The sequence below is a fragment of the Scyliorhinus torazame genome, chromosome 3 (genome assembly GCF_047496885.1).
Source record: "Scyliorhinus torazame isolate Kashiwa2021f chromosome 3, sScyTor2.1, whole genome shotgun sequence".
NCBI classification, from domain to species: domain Eukaryota; kingdom Metazoa; phylum Chordata; class Chondrichthyes; order Carcharhiniformes; family Scyliorhinidae; genus Scyliorhinus; species Scyliorhinus torazame.
Genome location: NC_092709.1, coordinates 6,759,481 through 6,784,710, shown reverse-complemented (window position 1 = coordinate 6,784,710; position 25,230 = coordinate 6,759,481). Strand labels below are relative to the sequence as shown.

At 52.1% G+C, this 25,230-nt stretch overlaps 1 protein-coding gene across 3 annotated transcripts in view; it reads right to left on the bottom strand.

The window, feature by feature from the left end:
- btc (betacellulin, epidermal growth factor family member) overlaps positions 1 to 15,980 on the bottom strand; it is a 106,875-nt gene extending 90,895 nt beyond the window's left edge. For 2 of the 3 annotated variants that reach the window (XM_072495239.1, XM_072495241.1), the window contains exon 1: positions 15,696 to 15,970. In XM_072495239.1, coding sequence (XP_072351340.1) covers positions 15,696 to 15,732 — 37 coding nt within the window. In that variant the 5' untranslated portion in view covers positions 15,733 to 15,970. Of the gene's footprint in view, positions 1 to 15,695 lie in introns of all 3 variants that reach the window. The other variant, XR_011940075.1, reaches the window with a different exon arrangement.
- Positions 15,981 to 25,230: the final 9,250 nt, after the last annotated feature.

Here is a 25,230-nt window from a genome sequence, read left to right as displayed (position 1 = left end):
GCGGGAGTGCGCCGCCTGGGGGACGGGTGGGTGCACGGGACCTGGACATGGGACTGGCCTGGAGTAGGGGATGGCTAGTCGGCAGGGGGGGGGGGGCAGCCTCCCAATACGGCTGATCACGTGGAATGTGAGAGGCCTAAATGGGCCGATTAAGAGGGCCCGAGTGTTCGCGCACTTAAAGGGACTGAAGGCAGACGTGGCCATGCTTCAGGAGACGCATCTGAAGGTGGCAGATCAGGTTAGATTAAGGAAAGGATGGGTGGGACAGGTGTTCCACTCAGGGCTGGACGCAAAAAATAGAGGGGTGGCTATATTGGTGGGGAAACGGGTGTCGTTCGAAGCTAGGAATATAGTGGTGGACAACGGTGGTAGATATCTGATGGTGAGTGGTAGATTGCAGGGAAGGGAGGTCGTGCTGGTAAATGTATATGACTGGGATGATGCGGGATTTATGAAGCGGATGCTGGGACGTATCCCGGACCTGGAGGTAGGAAGCCTGGTAATGGGGGGGGGGGGGGGGGATTAGTGGGGGAGATTTTGAGGGTGGATAAAAGATATGCAGAGGCCCCGGACGAAGGACTACATAGGGAGAGGCGAAGACTCCAGGCGGAGTTTGACCTGCTGACCACAGGGAAGGCAGAGGCACAGTGGAGGAAGGCACAGGGGATGAGATACGAGTATGGGGAAAAGGCGAGCCGGCTGCTGGCCCAACAACTTCGTAAGAGGATAGCGGCGAGGGAAATAGGGGGAGTTAGGGATGAAACGGGAACTACGGAGCGGAGCGGAGAGCAGGGAAGGTAAATGAGATGTTTAAGACTTTTTATGAGAGGCTGTATAGGTCCCAACCCCCGAAGGGAAAAGAGGGGATGCAACAGTTCTTGGACCAACTAAGGTTCCCGAGGGTGGAGGAGCAGGAGGTGGCAGGTCTGGGGGCACCAATCGGGGTTGGCGAGGTGACTAAAGGGCTGGGGAACATGCAGCAGGGAAGGCCCCGGGACCAGACGGGTTCCCGGTGGAATTTTATAGGAGATATGTGGACTTGTTGGCCCCGCTGCTGGCGAGAACCTTTAACGAGGCCAGGGAAGGGGGGACCCTACCCCCGACAATGTCGGAGGCGACGATATCACTAATCCTGAAGCGGGATAAAGATCCGCTGCAATGCGGGTCTTATAGGCCTATCTCGCTCCTGAATGTAGACGCCAAGTTGCTGGCAAAAGTGCTAGCGACGAGGATCGAGGATTGTGTCCCGGGGGTGGTGCATGAAGACCAGACAGGGTTTGTAAAGGGGAGACAATTGAATGTCAACGTGCGACGGCTGTTGGGGGTGATAATGATGCCCCCAGCGGAAGGGGAGGCAGAAATAGTGGCAGCGATGGATGCAGAGAAGGCATTTGATAGGATAGAGTGGGAGTATTTATGGGAGGTGTTGAGGAGGTTTGGGTTCGGGGAGGGGTTTGTCAGTTGGGTCAAACTCCTCTATGGGGCCCCAGTGGCAAGTGTAGTCACAAATCGGCAGAAATCGGAGTATTTTCGGTTACATAGGGGAAGGCAGGGGTGCCCCCTGTCCCCATTACTGTTCGCGCTGGCAATTGAACCACTGGCCATAGCGTTGAGAGACTCTAGGAAATGGAGGGGGGTGGTTAGAGGGGGAGAGGAACACCGAATGTCACTCTACGCAGATGACCTACTGCTGTATGTGGCGGATCCTGTGGAGGGAATGACAGAGGTTATGCAGATATTGAAGGAGTTTGGAGATTTTTGGGGATATAGGCTTAATATGGGGAAGAGTGAGCTTTTCGTAATACACCCTGGGGATCAGGGAAGAGGGATAGATGGCCTGCCGCTAAAGAGAGCGGAAAGGAGCTTCCGATATTTGGGGATTCAGGTAGCCAGGGAACTTTACAGAAACTCAATCTGACGCGGATGGAGGAGGATTTCAAGAGGTGGGATATGCTGCCGCTCTCACTGGCGGGCAGAGTGCAGGCGGTCAAGATGATGGTCCTCCCAAAGGTTTCTTTTTGTGTTTCAATGTCTCCCCATTTTGATCACGAAGGCCTTTAAGAAAATAGATAGGAATGTTATGAGTTTCGTGTGGGCAGGGAAGACCCCGAGGGTAAGGAGTGGTTCCTGCAGCGCAGCAGGGATAGAGGGGGACTGGCGTTGCCGAATCTGGACGATTATTACTGGGCCGCCAATGTGGCGATGTTTCGCAAGTGGATGGGGGAGGGAGAGGGGGCGGCGTGGAAGAGGCTGGAGATGGCGTCCTGTAAAGGAACGAGCCTAAAGGCGCTGGTGACGGCGCCGCTACCACTCTCCCCGAAAAGGTATACCACAAACCCAATGGTGGTGGCAACCATAAGGATCTGGGGGCAATGGAGGCGACATAGGGGTGTGACGGGTGCCTCGGTATGGTCCCCGATCAAGAACAACCATAGGTTTGTCCCAGGAAGGATGGATGGAGGGTTCCAGAGCTGGCATCGGGCAGGAATTAGGAGATTGAGAGATTTGTTTATCGACGGGACATTCGCGAGCCTGGGAGCGCTGGATGAAAAGTATGAGTTGCCCCCGGGGAATATCTTTAGATACATGCAAGTCAGGGCGTTTACGAGGCAACAGGTGAGGGAATTTCCACTGCTCCCGACACAGAGGATCCAGGATAGAGTGATTTCGGGGGCGGGTGGGTCGGGGAGGGCAAAGTATCTGAAATATATCAGGAGATGAGATGAGGGGGAGGCGCGGGTAGAGGAGCTGAAGGGAAAATGGGAAGAGCTGGGGGAGGAGATTGAGGAGGGGCTGTGGGCTGGTGCCCTAAGTAGGGTAAATCCTCTTCCTCGCGTGCCAGGCTTAGCCTGATACAATTCAACGTTCTACACAGAGCACACATGGCGGGAGCGAGGCTGAGCAGGTTCTTCGGGGTGGAGGACAGGTGCGGCAGGTGCTTGGGAAGCCCGGCGAACCACACACATGTTCTGGTCGTGTCCGGCACTGGATGAGTACTGGAGGGGAGTGGTTTTGTGAGGGCCACGAAGAATCCAGCACGAGTTTTAAGGATACAAAGTAATAACATTTATTTACTATAACTTATATACATAACAGCAGCAGCAACTTCCCTTGCTACATACTCCTTCCTGCTGGTTCCTAAACTGGCCAGCTTTATTTATACTAGGAGTTTACTAGTGGTTTCTCCTCCCCCCTCATTGGGGAAGCTCATACTCCCACAGGATTGTGGGATAGTCATTAGTCCCCAGCCAATGGTAAGTAGGCAGGTTATAACAAGTGGCAAGAGTGATTTCAAAGGTGGTGAAGGTCCGATTCAAGCCAGGCCGGGGGTTAGCTATATTTGGGGTAGCGGAGGAGCCGGGAGTGCAGGAGGCGAAAGAGGCCGATATTCTGGCCTTTGCGTCCCTGGTAGCCCGGCGAAGGATCTTACTCATGTGGAAGGAAGCAAAACTCCCCGGCGTGGAGGCCTGGATAAACGACATGGCAGGGTTCATAAAACTGGAACGGATGAAGTTTGCGTTGAGGGGATCGGTTCAGGGGTTCCCCAGGCGGTGGCAACCGTTCCTTGACTATCTCGCGGAACATTAAGGTAAAATAGATCGTCATCAGCAGCAGCACAGGGGGGGGGGGGGGGGGGGGCACTATTTTTTGTTACTTTGTTAGTTCACTATTTTATTTAAATAATGTTAGTTATTGTGTTATTTTTTATGTTGATTTGTAAAGTGGAAAAATTGTTTGAAAACTTTAATAAAATATATTTTTTTTAAAAAAGAAGTTTCCTTTGCAAATTGTTGTAAACCTCAAACCTAAAACCTGTTGTCAATAATTGGCACTTGTCATGAGGCAAGATCAATTTGGCTGGAGACGAAGTTGAATTCAAACTGAGGCTTTATTAGTATCAGATGTGTGGCCTCCCACAGCAGCTAACGAAATGGCTGCGAGCTGGAGGCCACGCATATTTATACCCCGCCTCCTGGGCGGAGCTAGCATGCAGGGGCCACAGGTGAACCTGTAGCGCAGGTTCTACCGTACAACCTCGAATATCAGAACACAGTGGTTTACCACATTCCCCTGTTAAAATTGAGTCCGGCGTTGTCTAACGAGATACAATTAGCAATTTTTAATATTTACAGAGCAGGAAAAAAAATGTCTCTAGTTCACCGGTCCCGCGCCTTGATGGTCCTCTGGGGTCGACGAAGTGGAGCCGGCGATGTTGGTGCTATCGTGGTCGAAGTTGATTCCGGGAGCGTGCCAAAATCCTCTTCATCGACAGGCGTGGGCAGGGGGAGGGGAGGGTGGCGCCGGGGGTGGAACCTGCTGGTGCCAGGTCCCTGAGGGGGACGGTATCATGGCGGCCGTCGGGGAATGCCACATAGGCGTACAGTGGGTTTGCGTGGAGCAGGTGCACCCTCTCCACCAACGGATCCGCCTTGTGGAGCCGCACATGTTTACGGAGAAGCACGGTTCACGGAGCTGCGAGCCAAGTTGGGAGCGACACCCCGGATGTGGACTTCCTGGGGAAGGCAAAAAGACGTTCATGCGGTGTACTGTTAGTAGCAGTGCAGAGTAATGAGCGAATGGAATGTAGTGCATCAGGGAGGACCTCTTGCCAGCGGGAGGCCGGGAGATTTCTGGACTGCAGGGCCAGCTGGACGGCCCTCCGTACTGTCCCATTCTCCCTTTCTACCTGTCCGTTTCCCCGGGGGTTGTAGCTCGTTGTTCTGCTGGAGGCGATACCCGTGCTGAGCAGGAACTGACGTAGCTCATCACTCATGAATGAGGATCCCCTGTCATTGTGGATGTAGGCCGGGGAGCCAAACAGAGTGAAGATAGAATTAAGGGCTTTAATGGCGGTGGCAGACGTCATGTTGGGACAAGGGATGGCGAAGAGAAACCGGGAGTATTCATCATTAACACGGAGGAAATGTGTGTCGATCGGTGGAGGGGAGGGGGCCTTTGAAATCCACGCTGAGGCGTTCAAAGGGGCGGGAGGCCTTCACCAGGTGCGTGCGGTCCGGCCGGTAGAAGTGCGGTTTGCACTCCGCACAGACCTGGCAGTCCTTGGTGATCGTCCTTACTTCCTCGACGGAGTAGGGCAAATTTTGTGCCTTAATGAAGTGGTACAACCGAGTGACCCCTGGGTGACAAAGGCTGTCGTGCAGGGCCCGGAGTCGGTCTACCTGTGCGCTGGCGCATGTACCTCGGGATAGGGCGTCTGGGGGCTCGTTGAGTTTGCCAGGGCGATACTTCATCTCGTAATTATAGGTGGAGAGCTCGATTCTCCACCGCAAGATTTTATCATTTTTCATCTTGCCCCGCTGTCTGTTGTTGAACATGAAGGCTACCGACCGTTGGTCAGTGAGGAGAGTGAATCTCCTGCCAGCCAGGTAATGCCCCCAATGTCACACAGCCTCAACGATAGCCTGGGCCTCTTTTTTGACGGATAAGTGCCGAATTTCAGAGGCACGGAGGGTGCGGGAAAAGAATGCCACGGGCCTGCCTGCCTGGTTGAGGGTGGCGGAAAGGGCGAAGTCCGATGCGTTGCTTTCTACTTGGAAAGGAAGTGTTTTGTCTACAGCGAGCATTCCAGCTTTGGCAATATCAGCTCTGATCCGGGCGAAAGCCTGTTGGGCCTCGGCCGTCAGGGGGAAATGAGTGGACTGTATGAGTGGGCGGGCCTTGTCCGCATAGTTTGGGACCCATTGCGCGTAATATGAGAAGAACCCCAGGCAGCGTTTGAGGGCCTTGGGGGAGGGGAGCTCCATGAGGGGGCGCATTCGGTCGGGATCGGGCCCCAGAACTCCATTCTGGACCACATAGCCAAGGATGGCTAAGCGGTTTGTACGGAACACACACTTCTCCTTGTTATATGGGAGGTTGAGGAGAGTGGCAGTGCGGAGAAATTTAGCGAGGTTGGCGTCGTGGTCCTGCTGGTCATGGCCGCAGATGGTCACATTGTCTAGGTACGGAAACGTGGCCCGCAAGCCTTACCAGTCGACCATTCGGTCCATCTCCCTCTGGAAGACCGAAACTCCATTGGTGACGCCGAAGGGGACCCTAAGGAAGTGATATAGCCGGCCGTCTGCTTCGAAGGCGGTGTATGGCCGGTCCGATTTACGGATGGGGAGCTGGTGGTAGGCGGATTTCAGGTCCACCGTTGAGAAGACCCGGTACTGTGCAATCTGGTTAACCATGTCAGATATGCATGGGAGGGGGTACGCGTCGAGCTGCGTGTACCTATTGATGGTCTGACTGTAGTCCACGACCATTCGGTTTTTCTCCCCAGACTTAACCACTACCACTTGAGCTCTCCAGGGGCTGTTGCTGGCCTCAATGACTCCCTCCTGAAGCAACCGCTGGACCTCGGACCTGATGAAGACCTTATCCTGGGTGCTGTACCATCTGCTCCTGGTGGCGACGGGTTTGCAATCTGGAGTTAGATTGGCAAATAGGGAAGGAGGATCGACCTTTTGGGTCGCGAGGCCGCACACAGTGAGGGGTGGTAAGGGTCTGCCGATTTTAAGGGTCAGGCTCTGGAGATTGCACTGGAAGTCCAGGCCGAGGTTAAGTGCAGCACAGAGGTTAGGGAGGACATAGAGGCGAAAGCCACGGAACTCTTATGCCTTGGACTGTGAGCGTGACCGTGCAGTACCCCCGGATCGCTATGCGATGGGATCCGGAGGCCAGGGAGATACTTTGATTGGTAGGGTGTACCTCAAGGGAGCAGCGCCTTACCCTATTCGGGTGTACAAAGCTCTCGGTGCTCCCGGAGGCCAGTCGGCAGGAGGTCACATGGCTGTTGACTTTCACGCTGCTGGATGCGTTGGTCAGAGTATGTGGTCGGGACTGGTCGATTTCCATGGAGGCGAGACATGGTTGATCGTCGGGTAGTGAGGCGGCCGTTGAGTTGGGGTCCTGAAACGCCGTTGGTATCCAAGTACTGCGGGGTGGACAAGATGGCGGCGCCTGGAGGTCCTGGGGATTACAAAATGGCGGCGCCCATGGAACGCACGTTGTGGGTGTGGAGCAAGATGGCAGCACCCATGGAACGCACGTGTTGCGCGGAGGAGAAGATGGCGGCGCCCATTGGTCGCACATGGCCTGGGGAGGAGAGGAGGATAGCGGCGCCCATTTTCCGGGGGGGGGGCGCGACCGCGGCCGCTGAGCGGGCCTGGCACCCCGCTGCAAAGTAGCCCTTCTTCCCGCAGGCCTTACAAAGGGTAGCGCGGGCCGGGCAGCGTTGGCGGGGGTGTCTTTGTTGGCCGCAAAAATAGCATCGGGGCCACCCGGAGATCACTGGCTGGTGCATAGCGCAGGCGTATTGGGGGAGTAGCAGCTGGGGCGGCTGCCTGTGGGGCCCATTAAGCGTAGGAGGAGTGGGCCACGCGGTTGGGGGCATAGGACTGGACATTGCGCAGGGCGGCCATCATGGAAAGCGCTCGTGTTTTAGTCTCTGCGAGATCGCGCGTGGTGTCTTCTAGGAGCCTCTGCCTTTAACATCAGACCCAATCCCAGTTACAAAAGCGTCCCGCATAAGGAGATCTGAGTGCTCCTTACCTGTAACGTCCTGGCAGTCACAGTTCCGAACTAGTGGGATCAGGGCCCTCCAGAAGCCCTCGATTGACTCACCAGGTAGTTGAGTACGCGTCGCGAGCGCATTTCTGGCAAAGTGCGTGTTCGTCTTCTGCTCATAAGTCGAGTCATGGCATCAGCGTAATTGGGTACATCCTGGATCAGCAGGAAGACTTGAGCGGAGTCTGGAGTACAATATTTGAATCTTCTGAGCCTCTGGTACAGGGGTCGGTGCCGCGTTGATATACGCTTCAAAACAAGCTCGCCAGTGCTGGAAGTCCTTTCTGGCGTCGCTTGCGTGTGGATCCAGCTGCAGGCAATCCGGTTTGACCCGGGGGTCCATCTTCTGAATCTGATCCTAATAAATTGAGGCACGATCAATTTGACTGGAGACGAAGTTGAATCCAAACTGAGGCTTTATTAGTATCAGATGTGTGGCCTCCCACAGCAGCTGCCGAAATGGCTGCAAGCTGGAGGCCACGCATATTAATACCCCGCCTCCTGGGCGGAGCGAGCAGGCAGGGGCCACAGGTGAACCTATACTGCAGGTTCTACCGTACAACCTCTAATATCAGAACACAGTGGTTTACCACATGTCACGAACACCACACATCTCTTCACAACCAATTAAGTCATTTTTGGAGTGCAGCCGCTGTTGTGATGGAGGAAACGCCGCTGACAGTGTGAGCACAGCAAGATTACACAAACAGCAATGTGATAATGACCCAGATCATTGTTATTGTGATGTTGATTGAGAGACAAAGAAGGAAAACATACCTGCTCTTCCACACAGGCCATGGGATATTTCACACCCACCTGGGAGAGGGTAGACAGCCTGGACTGAACATATCACCTCCAACAGTGCAGCACTCCCTCAGTACTGACCCTCTGACAGTGCAGCACTCCTTCAGTACTGACCCTCTGACAGTGCAGCACTCCCTGAGTACTGACCCTCTGACAGTGCGGCACTCCTTCAGTACTGACCCTCTGACAGTGCGGCACTCCCTCAGTACTGACCCTCTGACAGTGCAGCACTCCCTCAGTACTGACCCTCTGACAGTGCGGCACTCCCTCAGTACTGACCCTCTGACAGTGCGGCACTCCCTCAGTACTGACCCTCTGACAGTGCAGCACTCCCTCAGTACTGACCCTCTGACAGTGCGGCACTCCCTCAGTACTGACCCTCTGACAGTGCAGCACTCCCTCAGTACTGACCCCCTGACAGTGCAGCACTCCTTCAGTACTGACCCTCTGACAGTGCGGCACTCCCTCAGTACTGACCCTCTGACAGTGCAGCACTCCCTCAGTACTGACCCTCTGACAGTGCAGCACTCCCTCAGCACTGACCCTCTGACAGTGCAGCACTCCTTCAGTACTGACCCCCTGACAGTGCAGCACTCCTTCAGTACTGACCCTCTGACAGTGCAGCACTCCCTCAGTACTGACCCTCTGACAGTGCAGCACTCCCTCAGTACTGACCCTCTGACAGTGCAGCACTCCCTCAGTACTGACCCTCTGACAGTGCAGCACTCCCTCAGTACTGACCCTCTGACAGTGCAGCTCTCCCTCAGTGCTGACCCTCTGACAGTGCAGCACTCCCTCAGTACTGACCCTCTGAGAGTGCAGCACTCCCTCAGTACTGACCCTCTGACAGTGCAGCACTCCCTCAGTACTGACCCTCTGACAGTGCAGCACTCCTTCAGTACTGACCCCCTGACAGTGCAGCACTCCTTCAGTACTGACCCTCTGACAGTGCAGCACTCCCTCAGTACTGACCCTCTGACAGTGCAGCACTCCCTCAGTACTGACCCCCTGACAGTGCAGCACTCCTTCAGTACTGACCCTCTGACAGTGCAGCACTCCTTCAGTACTGACCCTCTGACAGTGCGGCACTCCCTCAGTACTGACCCTCTGACAGTGCGGCACTCCTTCAGTACTGACCCTCTGACAGTGCAGCACTCCTTCAGTACTGACCCTCTGTCAGTGCAGCACTCCCTCAGTACTGACCCTCGGACAGTGCAGCACCCCCTCAGTACTGACCCTCTGACAGTGCAGCACTCCCTCAGTACTGACCCTCTGACAGTGTGGCACTCCCTCAGTACTGACCATCTGACAGGGCAGCACTCCCTCAGTACTGACCCTCTGACAGTGCAGCACTCCCTCAGCACTGACCCTCTGACAGTGCAGCGCACCCTCAGCACTGACCTTCGGACAGTGCAGCGCACCCTCAGTACTGACCCTCCTTCAGTGCAGCACTCCCTCAGTACTGACCCTCGGACAGTGCGGCACTCCCTCAGTACTGACCCAGACAATGCAGCACTCCCTCAGTACTGACCCAGACAATGCAGCACTCCCTCAGTACTGACCCTCGGACAGTGCGGCACTCCCTCAGTATTGACCCTCTGACCGTGCAGCACTCCCTCAGCACAGACCCTCTGACAGTGCAGCACTCCCTCAGTACTGACCCAGACAATGCAGCACCCCCTCAGTACTGACCCTCTGACAGTGCAGCACTCCCTCACCACGGACGCTCTGACAGTGCGGCACTCCCTCAGTATTGACCCTCTGACCGTGCAGCACTCCCTCAGCACAGACCCTCTGACAGTGCAGCACTCCCTCAGTAGTGACCCTCTGACCGTGCAGCACTCCCTCAGCACAGACCCTCTGACAGTGCGGCACTCCCTCAGTACTGACCCAGACAATGCAGCACCCCCTCAGCACAGACCCTCTGACAGTGCGGCACTCCCTCAGTACTGACCCAGACAATGCAGCACCCCCTCAGTACTGACCCTCTGACAGTGCGGCACTCCCTCAGTACTGACCCTCTGACAGTGCAGCACTTCCTCACCACGGACGCTTTGACAGTGCGGCACTCCCTCAGTATTGACCCTCTGACAGTGCAGCACTCCCTCAGTACTGACCCGCTGACAGTGCGGCGCTCGCTCAGAACGGACGCTCTGACAGTGCAGCACTCCCTCAGTACTGACCCTCTGACACTGCGGCACTCCCTCAGTACTGACCTTCTGGCAGTGCAGCATTCCGTCAGTACAGACCCTCTGACAGTGCACCACTCCCTCAGCCCTGATGCTTTGACACTACAGCACTCCCTCAGTACTGACCGAGACAGTGCAGCACTCGCTCAGCACTGATCCTCTGACAGTGCAGCACTCGCTCAGCACTGATCCTCTGACAGTGCAGCGCTCCCTCAACACTGGCCCTCTGACACTGCGGCGCTCGCTCAGAACTGACCCTCTGACACTGCGGCACTCCCTCAGTACTGACCCTCTGACACTGCGGCACTCCCTCAGTACTGACACGCTGACAGTGCCGCACTCCCTCAGTACTGACCCCAAGACAGTGCAGCGCTCCCTCACTACTGAGCCTCTGAGAGTGCGGAGCACCCTCAGTACTGACCCTCTGACAGTGCGGAGCTTCCTCAGAACTGACCATCTGACAGTGCGGCGCTGCCTCAGTACTGACCCTCTGACAGTGCGGCGCTGCCTCAGTACTGACCTTCTGTAGGTGCAGCACTCACGCAGTACTGACCCTCTTTGACAGTGCGGCGCTCCATCAGTACATAGAACATGGAACATTACAGCGCAGTACAGGTCCTTCAGCCCTCGATGTTGCGCCGACCTGTGAAACCACTCTAAAGCCCATCTACACTATTCCCATATCGTCCATATACTGACCCTCTGACACTGCAGCCCTTCATCAGTACTGACCCTCTGACAGGGCACGCTCCCTCAGTACTAATGCTCTCACAGTGCGGCATTCCCTCAGTACTGACCTTCTGGCACTGCGGAGCTCCCTCAGTACTGACCCTCTGACAGGGCGCGCTCCCTCAGTACTGACCCTCTGACAGTGCAGCACTCCCTCAGTACTGACCCTCTGACAGTGCAGCACTCCCTCAGTACTGACCCTCTGACAGTGCAGCCCTTCGTCAGTACTGACCCTCTGACAGGGCGCGCTCCCTCAGTACTAATGCTCTCACAGTGCGGCATTCCCTCAGTACTGACTCTGAGAGCGCGGCGCTCCCTCAGTACTGACCTTCTGGCACTGCGGAGCTCCCTCAGCACTGACCCTCTGGCACTGCAGCACTCCCTCAGTACTGCCCATCTGACAGTGCAGCACTCCCTCAGCACTGACCCTCTGACACTGCGGCGCTCGCTCAGAACTGACGCTCTGACAGTGCAGCACTCCCTCAGTACTGACCCTCTGACAGTGCGGCACTCCCTCAGCACAGACCTTCTGGCAGTGCAGCACTCCCTCAGTACTGACCCGCTGACAGTGCCGCACTCCCTCAGTACTGACCCTCTGACAGTGCGGCGCTGCCTCAGTACTGACCTTCTGTAGGTGCAGCACTCACGCAGTACTGACCCTCTTTGACAGTGCGGCGCAGTACATAGAACATGGAACATTACAGCGCAGTGCAGGTCCTTCAGCCCTCGATGTTGCGCCGACCTGTGAAACCACTCTAAAGCCCATCTACACTATTCCCTTATCGTCCATATACTGACCCTCTGACACTGCAGCCCTTCATCAGTACTGACCCTCTGACAGGGCACGCTCCCTCAGTACTAATGCTCTCACAGTGCGGCATTCCCTCAGTACTGACCTTCTGGCACTGCGGAGCTCCCTCAGTACTGACCCTCTGACAGTGCAGCGCTCCCTCAGCACTCCCTCAGTACTGCCCATCTGACAGTGCAGCATTCCCTCAGCACGGACCCTCTGAGACTGCAGCACTCCCTCAGTATTCACCCTCTGACAATGCAGCACTCCCTCAGCACTGACCATCTGACAATGCAGCACTCCCTCAGCACGGACCCTCTGACACTGCGGCGCTCGCTCAGGACTGGCGCTTTGACAGTGCAGGGCTCCCTCAGTATTGACCCTCTGACAGTGGAGCACTCCCTCAGTACTGACCCTCTGACAGTGCAGCGCTCCCTCAAAACTGACCTTCTGTAGGTGCAGCACTCACTCAGTACTGACCCTCTGACACTGCAGCACTGCCTCAGAAATGACCCTCTTGCATTCCCTCAACACTGGCCCTCTGACACTGCGGCGCTCGCTCAGAACTGACCCTCTGACACTGCGGCACTCCCTCAGTACTGACCCTCTGACACTGCGGCACTCCCTCAGTACTGACACGCTGACAGTGCCGCACTCCCTCAGTACTGACCCCAAGACAGTGCAGCACTCCCTCACTACTGACCCTCTGAGAGTGCGGAGCACCCTCAGTACTGACCCTCTGACAGTGCGAAGCTTCCTCAGAACTGACCATCTGACAGTGCGGCGCTGCCTCAGTACTGACCCTCTGACAGTGCGGCGCTGCCTCAGTACTGACCCTCTGACAGTGCGGCGCTGCCTCAGTACTGACCTTCTGTAGGTGCAGCACTCACGCAGTACTGACCCTCTTTGACAGTGCGGCGCTCCATCAGTACATAGAACATGGAACATTACAGCGCAGTACAGGTCCTTCAGCCCTCGATGTTGCGCCGACCTGTGAAACCACTCTAAAGCCCATCTACACTATTCCCATATCGTCCATATACTGACCCTCTGACACTGCAGCCCTTCATCAGTACTGACCCTCTGACAGGGCACGCTCCCTCAGTACTAATGCTCTCACAGTGCGGCATTCCCTCAGTACTGACCTTCTGGCACTGCAGCCCTTCGTCAGTACTGACCCTCTGACAGGGCGCGCTCCCTCAGTACTGACCCTCTGACAGTGCGGCACTCCCTCAGTACTGACTCTGAGAGCGCGGCGCTCCCTCAGTACTGACCTTCTGGCACTGCGGAGCTCCCTCAGCACTGACCCTCTGGCACTGCAGCACTCCCTCAGTACTGCCCATCTGACAGTGCAGCACTCCCTCAGCACTGACCCTCTGACACTGCGGCGCTCGCTCAGAACTGACGCTCTGACAGTGCAGCACTCCCTCAGCACTGACCCTCTGACACTGCGGCGCTCGCTCAGAACTGACGCTCTGACAGTGCGGCACTCCCTCAGCACTCCCTCAGTACTGCCCATCTGACAGTGCAGCATTCCCTCAGCACGGACCCTCTGAGACTGCAGCACTCCCTCAGTATTCACCCTCTGACAATGCAGCACTCCCTCAGCACTGACCATCTGACAATGCAGCACTCCCTCAGCACGGACCCTCTGACACTGCGGCGCTCGCTCAGGACTGGCGCTTTGACAGTGCAGCGCTCCCTCAGTATTGACCCTCTGACAGTGGAGCACTCCCTCAGTACTGACCCTCTGACAGTGCAGCGCTCCCTCAAAACTGACCTTCTGTAGGTGCAGCACTCACTCAGTACTGACCCTCTGACACTGCAGCACTGCCTCAGAAATGACCCTCTTGCATTCCCTCAGTACTGACCCTCTGACAGTGCAGCACTCCCTCAGTCCTGACCCTCTGACAGTGCGGCACTCCCCCAGTACTGACCCTCTGACACTGCAGCACTCCCTCAGCACTGGCCGTCTGACAGTGCAGCACTCGCTCAGCCCTGATGCTCTGACACTGCAGCGCTCGCTCAATACTGACCCTCTGACAGTGCAGCGCTCCCTCAGCCCTGATGCTCTGACACTGCGGCGCTCCCTCAGTACTGACCGAGACAGTGCCGCACTCCCTCAGCACTGGCCCTCTGACACTACGGTGCTCGCTCAGGACTGACCATCTGCCAGTGCAGCACTCCCTTCGTACTGACCCTCTGACAGTGCGGCACTCCCTCAGTACTGACCCTCTGACAGTGCGGCACTCCCTCAGTACTGACCCTCTGACAGTGCGGCACTCCCTCAGTACTGACCCTCTGACAGTGCAGCACTCCCTCAGTACTGACCCTCTGACAGTGCAGCACTCCCTCAGCAGAGACCCTCTGACAATGCAGCACTCCATCAGTACTGACTCTCTGACAGTGCAGCACTCCCTCAGTACTGACCCTCTGACAGTGCAGCACTCCCTCAGTACTGACCCTCTGACAGTGCAGCATTCCCTCAGTACTGACCCTCTGACAGTGCAGCACTCCCTCAGTACTGACCCTCTGACAGTGCGGCACTCCCTCAGTACTGACTCTCTGACAGTGCAGCACTCCCTCAGTACTGAATCTCTGACAGTGCAACACTCCCTCAGTACTGACCATCTGACAGTGCAGCACTCCTTCAGTACTGACCCTCTGACAGTTCAGCACTCCCTCAGTACTGACCCTCTGACAGTGCAGCACTCCTTCAGTACTGACCCTCTGACAGTTCAGCACTCCCTCAGTACTGACCCTCTGACAGTGCAGCACTCCCTCAGTACTGACCGTCTGACAGTGCGGCGCTCCCTCAGTACTGACCCTCTGACAGTGCAGCATTCCCTCAGTACTGAATCTCTGACAGTGCAACACTCCCTCAGTACTGACCCTCTGACAGTGCAGCATTCCCTCAGTACTGACCCGCTGACAGTGCAGCACTCCCTCAGTACTGACCCGCTGACAGTGCAGCACTCCCTCAGTACTGACCGTCTGACAGTGCGGCGCTCCCTCAGTACTGACCCTCTGACAGTGCAGCATTCCCTCAGTACTGAATCTCTGACAGTGCAACACTCCCTCAGTACTGACCCTCTGACAGTGCAGCATTCCCTCAGTACTGACCCTCTGACAGTGCAGCATTCCCTCAGTACTGACCCGCTGACAGTGCAGCATTCCCTCAGTACTAAATCTCTGACAGTGCAACACTCCCTCAGTACTGGAATGTTGTGACTCAGAGACCAGAGTGTTTCCCACGAAAGCCGCCACTGACACAGGAAAGTTAAACATTAACTATGCTGCATTGCTGGGTGCACAGAGTGCATCTCATTTCCCTCACCCACAGCTGGGTCCTGCCCCAACCTGCCGCTGTCAGGAGGGATATACTTTGCCCCGGGGTGAAGGTTACATTTCAGAATCAGGTGTTGTTGCCAACAGAGAAACAACTGCAACCCTCTGACAACTTTCTGCTCCCACCCAGAACACACACGGGAGGCAGTCGCCAAGGGAGCAAACAGCATAGTTTCCAGCCAGCAGCTTCGTCCGGGCTCTTCCTGCCTCGGGATTGCAGCAGACTGCGGAGTGCCTCTCAAACCAGCTCCAGCCCCGCTCACCTGTCGCCAGCAACACTGTCAGTCTGCAGCTCCACATGCTCCCAGCAGCAAGAGCCTCTGTCTCCGGCTCCACACCTGTCCCAGGCACTGAGCTCAGGTCGAGCAGCACCTCTCCCCCGTCTCTGCGCTTTCCTGCCGTCCGCCTTCACAGGGGAACTCTGCAAACAACCTCCTTCCAGTTCCTTCACTCAGACACACCTTCCATGTCTCTCTCTCTACACCATTACTCCTGAAAACGCCAGAGCAAACAACCGGCTGACTGGGCGCATGCGTCAATGACCTTAATTTGCTGAATGACCTGTTGCAAAATGCTATTCCTTTTGTATATAAATAAATAAATAGGTTCTTGCCAGAGCAATGCGGAGTGCTGCAAATTCCAATAGCTGGCAGTGTCACTGTATAATGTTCCAGAGATTCCCCCCTCCTGTATGTTGCTAGGTAACTAGCAATGTAACAGCAGTCCATGCTTTCCCAGTGAGTTATTTGAAAGTAGCAAGTGCCCTCCCAGAGAAGACAGAGCGCAGGAATCTTGCCAGGCTACAAACCTGTCAGAAAGGAAACTGGTCAAGGAATCCCAAAACAAAAATACCCCATCAAATGTTGGCACCTGAAGTGAGTCAGTTATTATAAGCTGCTGACATCCGAAACAGGTGGAAAGGCAACTTTGCTTCCACTCATTCATTGAAAATAACTTCTGACCCTCAAGGTCTAAAAGGGAACTCCAAATGTCAGAGGCACAGGACTCTGGTGTTGTACCTCCAGAGAATTCAAACTCCCAAAGGAAATACTGACGTTAAAAATGATGCATTCTGGTTACTTACAAACACATTTTCCCATTTTTGCAATTAGTAATTTTTTTGTGCAGGATTTTCACCAGGCTTTCAATGGAGGAATGATATTAACAAACAAAGAACAAAGAAATGTACAGCACAGGAACAGGCCCTTCGGCCCTCCAAGCCCGTGCCGACCATACTGCCCGACTAAACTACAATCTTCTACACTTCCTGGGTCCGTATCCTTCTATTCCCATCCTATTCATGTATTTGTCAAGATGCCCCTTAAATGTCCCTATCGTCCCTGCCTCCACTACCTCCTCCGGTAGTGAGTTCCAGGCACCCACTACCCTCTGCGTAAAAAACTTGCCTCGTACATCTACTCTAAACTTTGCCCCTCTCACCTTAAACCTATGCCCCCTAGTAATTGACCCCTCTACCCTGGGGAAAAGCCTCTGACTATCCACTCTGTCTATGCCCCTCATAATTTTGTATACCTCTATCAGGTCGCCCCTCAACCTCCTTCGTTCCAGTGAGAACAAACCGAGTTTATTCAATCGCTCCTCATAGCTTATGCCCTCCATACCAGGCAACATTCTGGTAAATCTCTTCTGCACCCTCTCTAAAGCCTCCACATCCTTCTGGTAGTGTGGCGACCAGAATTGAACACTATACTCCAAGTGTGGCCTAACTAAGGTTCTATACAGCTGCAACATGACTTGCCAATTCTTATACTCAATGCCCCGGCCAATGAAGGCAAGCATGCCGTATGCCTTCTTGACTACCTTCTCCACCTGTGTAGCCCCTTTCAGTGATCTGTGGACCTGTACTCCTAGATCTCTTTGACTTTCAATACTCTTGAGGGTTCTACCATTCACCGTATATTCCCTACCTGCATTAGCCCTTCCAAAATGCATTACCTCACATTTGTCCAGGTTAAACTCCATCTGCCATATCTCCGCCCAAGTCTCCAGACAATCTAAATCCTGCTGTATCCTCAGACAGTCCTCATCGCTATCCGCAATTCCACCAACCTTTGTGTCGTCTGCAAACTTACTAATCAGACCAGTTACATTTTCCTCCAAATCATTTATATATACTACAAAGAGCAAAGGTCCCAGCACTGATCCCTGTGGAACACCACTGGTCACAGCCCTCCAATTAGAAAAGCATCCCTCCATTGCTACCCTCTGCCTTCTATGGCCTAGCCAGTTCTGTATCCACCTTGCCAGTTCACCCCTGATCCCGTGTGACTTCACCTTTTGTACTAGTCTACCATGAGGGACCTTGTCAAAGGCCTTACTGAAGTCCATATAGACAACATCTACTGCCCTACCTGCATCAATCATCTTAGTGACCTCCTCGAAAAACTCTATCAAGTTAGTGAGACACGACCTCCCCTTCACAAAACCGTGCTGCCTCTCACTAATACGTCCATTTGCTTCCAAATGGGAGTAGATCCTGTCTCGAAGAATTCTCTCCAGTAATTTCCCTACCACTGAAGTAAGGCTCACCGGCCTGTAGTTCCCGGGATTATCCCTGCCACCCTTCTTAAACAGAGGAACAACATTGGCTATTCTCCAGTCCTCCGGGACATCCCCTGAAGACAGCGAGGATCCAAAGATTTCCGTCAAGGCCTCAGCAATTTCCTCTCCAGCCTCCTTCAGTATTCTGGGGTAGATCCCATCCGGCCCAATACATCTCTCAGGAAACTGTAGAATTGAGAGCGATGTCGGGATTTAACCCCGCCTAAATTGACTTTCTACTGAAGCCAGTATGGACTGGGTCTAAAGCTGATGTTTCCGATTGTGATTAATGAGCTCAATGTTGGAACACAAAGAACATCGGGACATAGGAGTTAGGAGCAGAAGTCGGCAATTCAGCTCTTCGAGCCGGATCCGCCATTCAATCAGATCCTGGCTGATCTCTTCCTGGTCTCAAATTCACCTCCCTGCCTGTTCCCCGTAACCCTTTAAACCATTTTTTAAATCAGAAATATATCTATCTCCTTCTTGAAACCATTTAATGATTCAGGCTCCACCACACTATGAGGCAGCGAGTTCCACAAATTCACCACCCTCTGCGAGAAGTAGTTCCTCCTCGTCTCAGTTTTAAATCTACCGTCTCTCAACCTCTATCCGTGACCTCTCGTTCTAGATTGCCCCACAAGGGGGAGCATTTGGTCCACATTTACTTTTCAATCCCTGTTAGTATTTTATAAACCTCGATCAGATCCCCTCTCATCCTTCTAAACTCCAGCGAGTATAAGCCCAAACTGTTTAATCTCTCCTCATCCGTCAACCCTTTCATCCCCGGAATCAATCTGGTGACCCTCCTCTGAGCTGCCTCCAATGCCACCACATCCTTCCTCAAATAAGGAGACCAAATCTGGACACAATACTCCAGATGTGGTCTCACCAACACCCTATACAACTGCAACAACATTTCTCTACTTTTACACTCCAATCCTTTTGTAATAAACGCTAACATTTAATTTGCCTTTTTAATTACAAGCTGTACTGCAAACCGGCTTTCTGTGATTCATGAACAAAGATACCCAGATCCCTCTGCCCAGACGCATCTTGAATCTGCTTTCCATTTAGATAATAATTTGCCTTTCTATTTTATCGGCCAAAATGGATGACCTCACACTTATCCACATTAAACTCCATCTGCCATATTCTGGCCCAATCTCCAAGCCTATTTATATATGTTTGTAAAATCATTATCTCCTCTTCATAGAATCATAGAATTTACAGTGCAGAAGGAGGCCATTTGGCCCATCGAGTCAGCACCGGCTCTTGGAAAGAGCACCCCACCCAAGCTCATACCCCCACCCTATCCCCATAACCCAGTAACCCCACCCAACACTAAGGGCAATTTTGGACACTAAGGGCAATTTTAGCATGGCCAATCCACCTAACCCGCACACCTTTGGACTGTGGGAGGAAACCGGAGCACCCGGAGGAAACCCACGCAGACACGGGGAGGATGTGCAGACTCCGCACAGACAGTGACCCAAGCCGGGAATCGAACCTGGGACCCTGGAGCTGTGAAGCAATTGTGCTATCCACAATGCTACCGTGCTGCCTGCTTTCCCACCTATTTTAGTATCATCCACAAATTTTGCTATGTTGCACTCTGTCCCTGTTTGCAGATCATTTATATAAATTGTAAACAGTTGGGGTCCGAGGATTGACCCCTGCGGCACCCCGCTAGTTACAGCTCACCAGCCAGAGAAGGACCCATTTAGCCCGACCCTCTACTTTCTGTCAGTCAGCCAATCCTCAATCCAATCTAGTACTCTACCCCCAATCCCCAGCGATTTCACCTCCTGGATCAGTCTCTTATTCGGCAACTTGTCAAATGCCTTCTCGAAGTCTAGATATACCACATCCACAGGTTCCCCATTATCCACCTTGCTGGTTACGTCCTCAAAGAACTCGAGCAAGTTTGTCAAGCAGGACTTACCCTTCATAAAACCACGCTGACAATGGTGGATTGAGCTTTGTCTTTCCAAATGTTCAGTCATCTCCTCCTTAATGATTGATTCCAGCAACTTCCCCACCACAGAGGTCAAGCTAACCAGTCTGTAGTTTCCTACTTTTTGCCTCTCTCCCTTTTTGAATAGGTGTGTCCCATCAGCGTGTTTCCAATCCACTGGGACCTTTCCAGAATCCAGGGACTTCTGAAATATCATAACCAATGCAGCCACTATCTCTGCTGCTACCTCCTTTAATACCCTAGGGTGCAGGCCATCAGGGCCCAGAGACTTATCTGCCTTTAATCCCATCAGTTTATTCAATACCGTCTCCCTAATGATGGTTATTGCACCAAGTTCCTCGGCATTAACTGTAGTTTTTGGAAAATGTTTATTATCTTCTACCGAGAAGACAGAGACAGAATATTGGTTCAGTGCCTCCACCATCTCTGTGTTCCCCATTATTACCTCGCCAGTATCGTCCTCTAGAGGGCCAACATTTACATTATTCTCTTGCTCTTTATATACTTATAGAAGCTTTTGATATCAGTGTTTATGTTTTCTGCTTGTTTCCTTTCAGAGTTCATCTTTTTATTTTTAGTTACCTTTTACTGAAGCTTAAAGTTCTCCCAATTCTCCAGCTTACCATTACCTTTTGCAGTATGGTAGGCTCTACTTTTTGCCTTTTTGTCCTCTTTGACTTCCTTATTTAGCCATGGAACGTTTTCCTCCCTTTTACAATTCCTCTTCCTTTCCTGAATGTACTTTAATTGAGAGGTGTTAATATCTCCCTGAACATCCGCCATTGTTCCTCAACTGTCCTCCCCTCAATTATCTGTGCCCAGTCTACTTGGGCCAGTCTTTCCTCAGGCCTGTATAATTACCTCTGCCCAACGCTAAAACTCCAGTCTGGCACTCTGCCTTCGCTCAGTTGAAAGAAGATTGGAAAAAGATCAGTTCTTCGGAACTTTATCCAATCAATGCCCAGGGTGAAATGGAATGAGCGGGTATTGTAACAGCAGGGTGATGACACAAACAGGTTGTTATCAGGGGATTTACACAGTAATTTTGTTGCAGTGTCAATGCAAGCCTACTTGTGATACTAATAAAGATTATTATTATATGAAATACTTTGGGTGTGTGGCGTAAAGTAATGGTGCAGAAAAGATCAGGGGCTGGTTTAGCTCAGTTGGCTGGCCAGCTGGGTTGTGAGAGTGTGGCCAACTACGCAGGTTCAATTCCCATACCGGCTGAGATCATGGAGGCCCTGCCTTCTCAACCTCGCCTGAGGTGTGGTGACCCTCAGGTTAAATCACCACCAGTCAGCTCTCCCCCTGAAGGGGGAAAGAGCCTATGGTCATCTGGGGCTTTACTTGCTTTATAGAAAAGATGATCCGAGAAGGAATATTTATTAGTGTAGGGAGACTGATGGAGTGATAACATCAAGAAACTATTGGGCTTGGGGACATTGAGAACAATTCAAGATCTCAGCTGGAGGATGGGAGTGCATGCTACTGGCAACTTGGCCTCCCTGGGTTGTCCACAACACCACATAAAACTGGTGTTGTAGCTGATCACATGGATTGTGCCATTTGGATAAAAATTGCCCCAATCCCTTCCCTGCGAGTTACTTGAACCATCACAGCCTGTCCGGCCAGTCCTGAGTTACTGAGGGCAATTTGTAGCTTGTATGGATGACTCTGAATGGTCATATTCCACCGCATGTCCTAGCCCTGCTCATTGTTCCCCCCCTCCCACCCCCCCCCCATCACCACGTTCCGGCCATTGGTCACCCAATACATCTATTCTTGTCCATCCACAAACAATCGCAAAGCAAACGGACTCTTCATTAAACAATTGGATAATCCTTCATTGCCAGACGAACACCCTTCTCCTCACCAAGCTCTGAAAGAATTATAACTGGCAAACGAAAGTCGCCAAAGGACATGAGAAAAAGACACCATTTTAACCTCCCTCCCTCTGTGTGTTACATCCACCTCCCAGAATGCCTCTGCTACTTTTGTAATGTACAGACCATAACCGTCACCAGTAGAGGTGGATATTCGGTAAATCGAGAATGATGGCTACTCGGGATCATAGGTTTCTGTAATGGGTCTTCAGGAACGGTGCACTACACTCCAAATGTGCTCACTAAGGTGAACATACTTTACCTGGTTTTCAATTCTATTAAAATGAGCCCCAGTTCTTGGTTTGAATTTTTATTGGCCCCACAATACCCCATCCAACCCACCATATCTTCAGAGAGGCGTATGCCCATCTCCAAACCCCGATGTCTTATCAGCACCCGCTCAAGTTAACATGAGGTTTGAAGAGTTGCATTTACATAGCATCTTTCAGCAAACCGGGGATGTCATAAAGTGATTTGTAACCAGTGAAGTACTTTTTGAAGTTGTTGCAATTCATGAAAACTCCAAGTGTCCAAGTGTAAGGTGCCACCTGACACCAATCATCTTTAAAGCTGGTCTCCATTCCCCTAGATCAAATGGCACTGCTATCCTCTCAACCCCCACAATTAAAGGTGGTACTGCTCTCCCCAATGATGTCAACATTGTCTATTCTCCTCCTTTCTACCCCATTCATCTGTCTCCCCATATTTTCCCACATTCCTCTCCTCTTTCTCAAGTTGGTCACCCATTTCCCTCTTCAATAGTGTTCATTGCTCCTTTGTGACCACCAACATCTCCCTTTTATTTATCACCTTCCTGAAAGGTTTGAAGAAATTGGATCAAAGTAAATGCTCCTGCCGTGTGCAGAATTGAAGCACAGCTGTGTCAAATTTGCATTGTAGCACAGTGGTTAGCACTGTGGCTTCACAGCACCAGGGTCCCAGGTTCGATTCCCGGCTTGGGTCACTGTCTGTGCGGAGTCTGCACGTTCTCCCCGTGCCTGCGTGGGTTTCCTCCGGGTGCTCCGGTTTCCTCCCACAAGTCCCAAAATATGTACTTGACTGGTGAATTGGACATTCTGAATTCTCCCTCAGTGTACCCGAACAGGCGCCAGAATGTGGCGACTAGGGGCTTTTCACAGTAACTTCATTGCAGTGTTAATGTACGCCTACTTGTGACAATAATAAAGATTATTATTAAATAAAGAGCAACAAAAAAAATGGGAAATGTAGGCAATGATTCTGAACACACTTTGAGGAATAAATGAGGTGCAGGGGACGGCCTGAAAAAGCCAATGTTGCACATGATACAAGAACCACCTCAGGTCATTGTGGCAAACTGAGCAGTTTGTTTTAATTCATTCACAGGGGGTAGGCCCCGATGGTAAGGTCAGTATTTATTTACATTGCTAATTGCCCTTGAGAAAGTGGTAAACTGCCATCTTGAGCTGCTGCAGTCCGTGAGGATTATAGCTTCTCGTAGCAGCTCGATGCAGCTGAGTGCCTCGCTCGGCCATTTCAGAGGAGCAGTTAAGAGTCAACCACATTGCTGTGGGTCTGGAGTCACATGTGGGCCACACCAGATTTTCTTCCTTGAACAATATTAGTGAACCAGTTGGGTTTTTATGACAACCAGTAGTTTCATGGTCACCATTGCAGGCGCTAGCTTGTTATTCCAGAGTTAGTTAATTGCTCTGGTGAGATTTCCGCCTCATACCATTAGATTACTTGGTAACCACTGCACTACCGCACCCAGAACGCCCAGCCCAGAAACAGATGTTGAGGCCGGAGGCCAATTGAAAGTTTCAAAATTGAGATTGATAAATTTTAGTTATAAAATAATATTAAGTGTTATGGAACTAAGGATGATAGATGGAATTAAGATACCAATCAGCTATGATGTAACTGAATGACAGAAGAGGCTTGAGAGGCTGAATGGCCTCCTCCTTGCTATGAAATAGGTGAGAGCCCACAATAATCGCAAACTGCGTAAGCGGTGGGATATATTTAACAACTCTTGTTAACTGGGGAAAATAAACCTGTCTGTTGCCCTAACTTGAACAGGGCATTGATCATTCTGAAATAACCCTGTAATCACTTAATTATTTGTATATTCTGCGTTAAGGTCACATCCACCTTGGCATTTCCACAAGACACTCAATCATTCACAAGTTGGCAATGTGAGCTCTTCTGTAAAGCCAAATAAAACTAAGTGGACCATTTGAAAGTTCCTGCCTTGTGTTAGCATGTGATGAAAATATTGCAGCCACTTTCAATGTGCTTTACTTTTACTCACTCTCTTTCCCTGGTATAATTAAGGGTAATCTCAGACTAGTTACCTCCTCTAATGTTCCATTATTTAACTTGATCCCAGGGGTAGTTTTGTTTAAAAAAATTATTTTTTTAAAATTTAGAGTACCCAACATTTTTTTCCAATTAAGGGGCAATTCAGCGTGGTCAATCCACCTAGCCTGCACACCTTTGGGTTGTGGGGGCGAAACCCACGCAAACACGGGGAGAATGTGCAAACTCCACACGGACAGTGACCCAGAGCCGGGATCGAACATGGGACCTCGGCGCCGTGAGGCTGCAGGGCTAACCCACTGCGCCACCGTGCTGCCCATCCCAGGGGTAGTTAAGACATCTTTCCCTTGTGTTTAGGGTCAATATATCCCTCAAGCAACATCACTAAAAACAGATTATCTGGTCGTTTGTTATATTGCTGTTATGGGATCTTGCTGTGCTACATTTCTTCCACCACAACAGTGACTACACTTCAAAAGTACTTCGCTGTAAAGTGCTTTGGGATGCGATAGAAAGGGAAGTCTTTCTTTCTTTCCAATTTTCACTTACCTTCCATTAGAGAAAGGTTTTGTTCCTCACATATATTAAAAATAGTTCAGTAGGTCAATGTCATCTTATTGCTTTTCCATGAGTTTCAAAGTCTTCCAGGGGAGAGCAGAGCTTGGCTTGTGCCCGGAGTAGCCACCAATTTTCTAACTTACTCTATCTGTTAACTTTCTATTAATTCAATGTTGAATTGTATTTAGGCAGTGAGCATTAACCAGGGATTCATTTGTTCTGCTGTGTATTGGAACACAGGTTTATACACAGGTGTCTCTGTAAAGGAAAGTGTATAAGAGTGTCAAGCTGGGCCCAGTCTATTCTTCAGGACCTGGGCTATCTGGAATTGAATAATGACAGCTTGCATTCTCTGCACGTCGTGAATTTAGCAAAAGGTCCCTAGACTTGTCACAGAAGCATTATCAAACAAAGTTTGACACTTTGTCACGGGGAAGGAGATTAGGACAGATGGCCCCCTTTGACCCTCTTGGCCAAAGAGATAGGCCTCAGGCCTGAGGAGCATCTGAATGG